At 55.8% G+C, this 6,527-nt stretch overlaps 1 protein-coding gene across 1 annotated transcript; it reads right to left on the bottom strand.

The window, feature by feature from the left end:
* Positions 1 to 214: 214 nt before the first annotated feature.
* Positions 215 to 3,444, bottom strand: LOC113221238 (cytoplasmic dynein 1 heavy chain 1-like). Its single transcript, XM_026450583.1, has 6 exons — positions 3,031 to 3,444; positions 2,392 to 2,545; positions 1,453 to 1,595; positions 1,154 to 1,322; positions 822 to 949; positions 215 to 578 (listed from the first exon to the last, which is right to left on the bottom strand). The coding sequence occupies exons 1-6, from the start codon at positions 3,232 to 3,234 to the stop codon at positions 450 to 452; spliced, it is 927 nt and encodes a 308-aa protein (XP_026306368.1). The 5' UTR covers positions 3,235 to 3,444; the 3' UTR covers positions 215 to 449.
* Between the last annotated feature and the right edge of the window lie 3,083 nt (positions 3,445 to 6,527).

Genomic DNA, 6,527 nt, shown 5'->3' with positions numbered 1-6,527 from the left:
GCGTGACCCACTGTGCCCGGGCCTCAGGGCTTCCAGAGCCACCTCGCGCTGTGTCTGTGTCTGAGAAGGGGTCTGCTGTGGCCGCTCTGGAGCAAACTCATGATGCAAGCGAGGTGGGGCGCGGCATGGCTGCCGTGGGCTGCCCTCCCTGGGCTGCAGGAAGGCACGGCTCTCCGCCCCGGGGCGAAGGTGAGACAGAGGAGGCGGAGTCGGCTCATGCTTAGTGTTTTATTTCCTCAAAGGAGCCCTGCCGTTGGCCTTCTCAAATACCTCCTGGTGTCCTCCCAATTTCCACCACTCCCAGCCGTCAGAGTCCGTTCAGCTTCCTCCAACCTCCAACCAACCACTTTCTTCTCACAAGCTCAGACCTTCCAAACATTTTAATAATGAATAAATGTTAAATAACAACGTTCACTATCACAGAAAGGGGCAGCTAGAAAAGTTTAGTTCTACTCCGTGCACAAGACCGCGACACCCCGCTCGTAGAAGCTGCGAGGATCCTCCTTTGTAGCAATTTCAAAGTCGACGGTGAAAATAAGGTCTGCACGGGTGAAGTTCAGGTACACAGGTAAGGTCACCTGCAGGAGAAGCAGAGGGGTTTACTGGTGGCTTCAGGGAAAAGTAAGAAAACCGGAAGACCGCCAGGGACAGCTGATGGGGGCCCCGGCAAGAGAGAGGTTGGGACAGGTACAAAATGGTTTTCCTCTATGAACCTGACTTCCAGGTCCAAGCACAACCCAGGCGTAGAAAAGCAGACGCCTCTGCCCTTGGTTACTGCAGGGATCGCTGCAGAAGACCCAGGAAAGGCAGCGCTTCCTTACCACACTGGCCTTCTTCTCGGCGTTCGTCTGCTTGAGCCAGCGCAGCTGCGTCAGGGGAAGGGCGGTGGAGATGGCGCTGGACAGCGACAGCTTGTTGTTGCTGCACGTGGCCCCTTGAAGTTTCAAACCTGTGGGGCGGAAGCCAAAACCCAGGCTGAGGTGAAAGGCCAGCCACGCAAACCGCGGTCACAGGGCTCCCGGAGGCTGCCAAACAGCGGCTCCACCCGACCACCAGCGGGTCACCCTAAGTGCGTGTATCTGGGAACAGTGGTCTCAGGCCACTGAGGTCACCTGCAGAGAAGAGCCAGTATTTCCTGTGAGACTCCACTCACCCGTGACTCCAAAGCTGCAGGCGTCCAGGGTGGCGCCCTGTGAGGTGGTGACGTTGACTTCCAGGCAGAGCTCCTCCAGGGACCAGCTGTTGGCCTGGGCCACGTACTGCCTAGTGGCAGTGATGTACGCCTCCGGCACAAACAGGCCACCCAGGCACACGTGGATGTTCTGTGGAAAGCGGCAGCCCCCGGGGGAAGGAGCTCAGGTCAGACCTGGGCCCTGTGTTTGTCCCCAGAGCCACCCCCACCCCAACCCAGGACAGCTGTGACCACCCCAGACTCGTCAGGAACGCCTTCACCTTCAGCTCCTTGGCGCCACCAGACGCGGCCGCCAGCGAGATGTTCTGCAGCTGTTTGATCCTCTCGCTGAAGTCGGACACCCACTGGATGACGGTCATGCCGGCAGGCACCGTGTAGTGGGACCAGCTCCGTGGCAAGATCCCTGCAGCCAAGGCACACAGAGCGCAGGGCGTCAGCTCTCACAACTCCCCCAGCACAGATGGGGCAAAGCTGCAAGTGCTCTGGCGTCCTGGCTGCCCACACAGGCGGCCGGCGGCTCCACCTGCTGCCTTTCCCAGGCTGTGCTTCATGCCCCTGGCGCCGCCCTCACCTCTGTATCTGCTCTCACTCAGGCTGGTCCAGAGCATGTCTCAGAACCGTGCAATTTCTAGGGTCAAATTAGTCCAGGTGTGTCTGTCTGGACCATAATCACGTTCGAGTAAAACCGCGGCTACAAACTCATGTCACACAAGTGGCTCACTGTTCCCGGTAATTAGGGCTTTTTGGGCAAATAGGAGGATGCTGGGCGCTTCCCACAACTTTGGACAAGCCCCCCATGCCTGCCTGCCCCTGCTTTTCCACTGTCCTGGGGGATGCCCATTCTTCACAGGCCGTAACCTGCTACCGTCGGTCACTGTCCCGGACCACCACATTCCCCAGTCACTGTCTTGCAAGACCCCCCAAAAAACTGTAGAAGTTGCGTAAAGATTTTGGTCAACATTCAGTGAACCGGCACAGAAGAAAAACAAATTCTTCAGTATTTCTAATCCCTGCCCCTCTCCCCGCCCACCCTGAGGGTAAGAGCACAGAGCTGCTCTCAGAGGGAAATCCCCCAGGCCTGCTGTCGCACGTGGTGCTGTGTGGCTGGGCTGGGCCAGGCTGGGGCCCCAGGCTGAGGAGGCCCCAGGCCAAGGTGCCCACCGGAGGCCACACCGTGAGTGAGTTCGGCGCTCGCGCACCTTTCACCAGCTCGTTGATCAGCGTGCGCAAGTAGTTGGTCTGCTTCTTCTTTCCTTCGCACACCTGGACCACATCCGCAAGGTCCTGGCGAACGTCCTGAAGCAGCTTCGCGCCCATCTTCACTTCTCTCTCAAAGAACCTGAACAAAGGATCCTAAAATCGTTCAAAAGGATGAAGAGAAGTTAGGAAGAGGTTCTCTCTCCAGCAGAAAGATCAAACAGAAGTAACTCAGCCTCCGGGGAGAGCCCCAGAGCTTCCGACCTGTCCAGGGTCATGGACAGCTTTGGCAGAGCGTGACTTGGAATCGAGCGTGTGTGAGGCTGAGGCTGCTCAGAAACCCGCCGAGGCCCTGCCTGAGTCGTAGCTCTCGGGGCCCTCTAGGGAGGAAGGGTGCGGCGGCTCGCTTGGTAGTTGTCTGCCTATCCCACAATCTGCGGGAGTGTTTTCCGTCCATGTCAAAAGGGCCAACTCATTCTGCCAATGCCTGGGCCCAGCTGGACACCTGCCCTGAGGCGACATGGTGTGGGCACGTTCCGTCCAGCACAATGGAACCAATACTGGGTCCACAAACGATGGTCCGTGACCATATCCAGCATCTGGGACCTTGAGACCTGGCCGGCCCGCCACCCTCCAGCTACCTTGATATTCTCCACAGTGCGCTTGAGGTGGCTGAGTGTCTGGGGGATGAGGTGGAGCCAGTTGGACGCGGTGGTGTGCAGCGTCCGCATCCAGGCGGGGCGGCCGTCGGACGTGGAGTCTGTCCTCGTCTTTTTCTCGGTCTCTGCGTAGGCCAGGTCGTCCTCGTCCTCCAACATCTGCATCTTCAGCATCTTACTGATCATGTCCACACCTGGCCCATAGTCCCACAGTCACAGCAGGAGGGAGGGAGGGGACGGGTAAAAAATCACAGAGGGAAAAAGGACTTGAGTGTAAAGGCCACGTGGTGAGTCTGCACTGGGAACTGCAGCAATCTGAAAGGTGCTCAGTCATATATATATATAGAGAGAGAGAGAGAGACGGAGTCTCGCTCTGTCACCCAGGCTGGAGTGCAGTGGTGTGACCTTGGCTCACTGCAACCTCTGCCTTCTAGGTTCAAGCGATTCTCCTGACTCAGGCTCCCAAGTAGCTGGGATTACAGGCACATGTCATCAGGCCCAGCTAATTTTTTTGTGTGTTTTTAGTGGAGACAGGGTTTCACCATGCTGGCCAGGCTGGTCTCGAACTCCTGACCTCAGGTGATCTGCTCACCTCGGCCTCCCAAAGTACTGGGATTACAGGCATGAGCCACCATGCCTGGCCAGTCGTATATGTTTTTAAAGCACAGAAAACGGCCTGACCAGAAAGCTAAGGAGACAAATACAGAAGAAAAAACTGTTACCAGGTCAAGTACATGACTATTAAAACTGAGCCAGCAAGACAGACACAGTGGCCCACACCCACAGTCCCAGCACTGTGGGAGGCTGAAGCGGGAGCATCTCTTGAACTCAGGGGTTCAAGACTAGCCTGGGCAACATAGTAAGACCCTCATCTCTACAAAAAATGAGAAAGCCAGGTGTGGTGGTGGCACCTGTGGTCCCAGCTACTTGGGAGGCTGAGGTGGGAGGATGGCTTGAGCCCAGGAAGCTGAGGCTGCAGTGAGCTGTGACTGCACCACTGCACTCGTCTGAGTGACAGAGCAAGACTGAGTCTCAAAGCAACACAAAAAAACTGAACCAGCAGCCTGAGTCAAAAGACTCAAGGCAGGCTCTTCAGGACCCTGGGTTCACAGTGAGACCTGGGCCAAGCCCCAGCCCGCTTTGTGCCCGACCATGAATGGGTGCGTGCTCGAGAGGGGCTCCAGGAGGGGGTGCCACCTGCCCTCTTAACTCAGAAAACTGGTCGCCATGGTGTCCCTTGACCTGTGACTGCCACCATGTGGCTGGGATTACCCTGAGTCCTGTGGTGCCTGTCATGTGCTCCAGCCTCGCCCAGATCACCTGGCTTTCCCTCCAGACCTGCCCACGGCACCTGGCTTTTGCCCTCTCTGGGATGTGACTGGTGATGATGCGGGGCAGCTGGATCTCTGGGTTAGGGCAGCTCACCTTTCCTGCCCCTGACACAGAGTGCTGAATGTCAAGCTCCCAAGAGCGCTGCCTCTGGGAGTTGCACCGTAGGGAGGCAGGGCCTGGGCCTCGCTGCTGTGCTCTAAGTGGGACTGGACAAGGTGACGGGTGTGCTGTCCCCAGCACAGTGCTGGCACAGCACGGGGCTCAAAGAGCAGACATGATAGGCCTGAGGGGTCCTTCACAGGGACCCAGTTGTGCAGGGCCACACTGGGGCTCCCGGCATGTGACACTCAGTACTAAGCACAGGCCTCTGTAGGAGCCAACGCCCCTGCCCCACCCTTGGAAGCATGCTTGGTGCCCAGGGCTCCAATTCTCCTGGGCTTCCTCACCAGCTCCACATGACTCAGCTGCCAACTGTCTTACGTTTTCATTCTGAACGGGCAGCTGGGTTTGCGGACCCGAAGCTGGTCTACAAGCACATCCTCCGTGGGAGAGGGCTGCTCTCACAGGAGGACAGATGCCCTGCAGGGTGGCCTCGGCTGAAAGTCAAGCCCCATAACTGGAAGTTCTGCCTACAGGACTAAAGAGGTGGCCTGAAGGAGTGGCCTGATATACTATCCTGTTAACTAGCTGTGAGCTTCAGCAACCCCTTTGTCTTCTTTGCTTTTTGTGATTTTTCCCCGTAACAAAAAGTCGAGATTTGATCAGCCACTGTCAACCCCATGTGTAGTGCTTGGAGGCTTTGTGAAGGCCAATTGCTGGGCCGGTCCCTAGTCCTGATGGAGTGCGTCTGGGCAGAGCCTGGGAACATGCATTTCTTTCTTTTTTTCTTTTTTGAGATGGAGTCTTGCACTGTCACCCAGGCTGGAGTGCAGTGGTGCGATCTCGGCTCACTGCAAGCTCTGCCTCCTGGGCCCACACCATTCTCCTACCTCAGCCTCCCGAGTAGCTGGGACTATAGGCGCCTGCCACCACGCCCGGCTAATTTTTTTTTTGTATTTTTAGTAGAGACGGGGTTTCACTGTTGTTAGCCAGGATGGTCTCGATCTCCTGACCTCGCAATTCACCCGCCTCAGCCTCCCAAAGTGCTGAGATTACAGGCGTGAGCCACCGCACCTGGCCAGGAACCTGCATTTCTAAGACGTTCTGGGCAGGTTACTGCTGCTGGTTTGGGAGCCACACTGTGAGAAACACTGGGTTACAGAATTTCTAAGGTCCCTTCTGGCTCACAGCACTTGAAGTCTTGAAGAAAACATCTTGTAAGTGAAAAAGAAAAAAAGACTGCTAAAAAATTCTAGGGAAGATGAATGGTTTTAAAATATCCCTTAATATCAGGTACTTTTTAACTCTTGAAGAAAAAAAAAAGAAACAGTTTTTGTTTTTTGAGACAGAGTCTCGCTCTGTGGCCCAAGCTGGAGTACAATGGTGCGTTCTCAGCTCACTGCAACCTCTGCCTCCCGGGTTCAAGCGATTCTCCTGCTTCAGCCTCCCGAGTAGCTGGGATTACAGGTGTCTGCCACCACACTCGGCTAATTTTTGTATTTTTTTGTAGAGATGGGATTTCACCATGTTGGCCAGGCTGGCCTTGAACTCCTGACCTTAGGTCCACCCACCTCTCCCTCCCAAAGTGCTGGGATTACAGGCGTGAGCCACTGCACCCAGCCTTTTTCTTTTTCTTTTTTTTTTTGAGACAGAGTCTCACACTCTTGCCCAGGCTAGAGTACAGTGACGTGGTCTCGGCTAACCGCAACCTCCACCTCCCAGGTTCAAATGATTCTCCTGTCTCAGTCTCCTGAGTAGCTGGGATTACAGGTGCCTGCCACCATGCCCACCTAATTTTTGTATTTTTAGTAGAGATGCGGTTTTGCCATGTTGACTAGGCTGGTCTGGAAATCCTAATCTCGAGTGATCTGCCCGCATTGGCCTCCCAAAGTGCTAGGATTCGGGTGTGAACCCCTGTGCCCAGCCAGTAACTGCTTTTCAATATGAGATGAAAATCTAAATGTTATTTCTAGGCTCATTTACATAAAACCAGGCAGGGCCCTGGGACAGCAGCGTGCTCACCGTGTGTGGGGACCCCTGCCACCCCC

The sequence above is a fragment of the Piliocolobus tephrosceles genome, unplaced genomic scaffold (genome assembly GCF_002776525.5).
Source record: "Piliocolobus tephrosceles isolate RC106 unplaced genomic scaffold, ASM277652v3 unscaffolded_22052, whole genome shotgun sequence".
NCBI lineage: Eukaryota > Metazoa > Chordata > Mammalia > Primates > Cercopithecidae > Piliocolobus > Piliocolobus tephrosceles.
Note: the sequence above shows the minus strand (reverse complement) of the source record. Positions and strands in the feature narration are given on the sequence as shown.

Coding starts and splice junctions, on each gene's coding strand:
- LOC113221238 (XM_026450583.1), bottom strand. CDS start 3,234: ATGATCAGTAAGATGCTGAAGATGCAGATGTTGGAGGACGAGGACGAC. Junction 1,596..2,391: donor GATCAACGAGCTGGTGAAAG/GTGCGCGAGCGC, acceptor CCTTGGCTGCAG/GGATCTTGCCACGGAGCTGG. Junction 579..821: donor CCGAGAAGAAGGCCAGTGTG/GTAAGGAAGCGC, acceptor CTTCTCCTGCAG/GTGACCTTACCTGTGTACCT.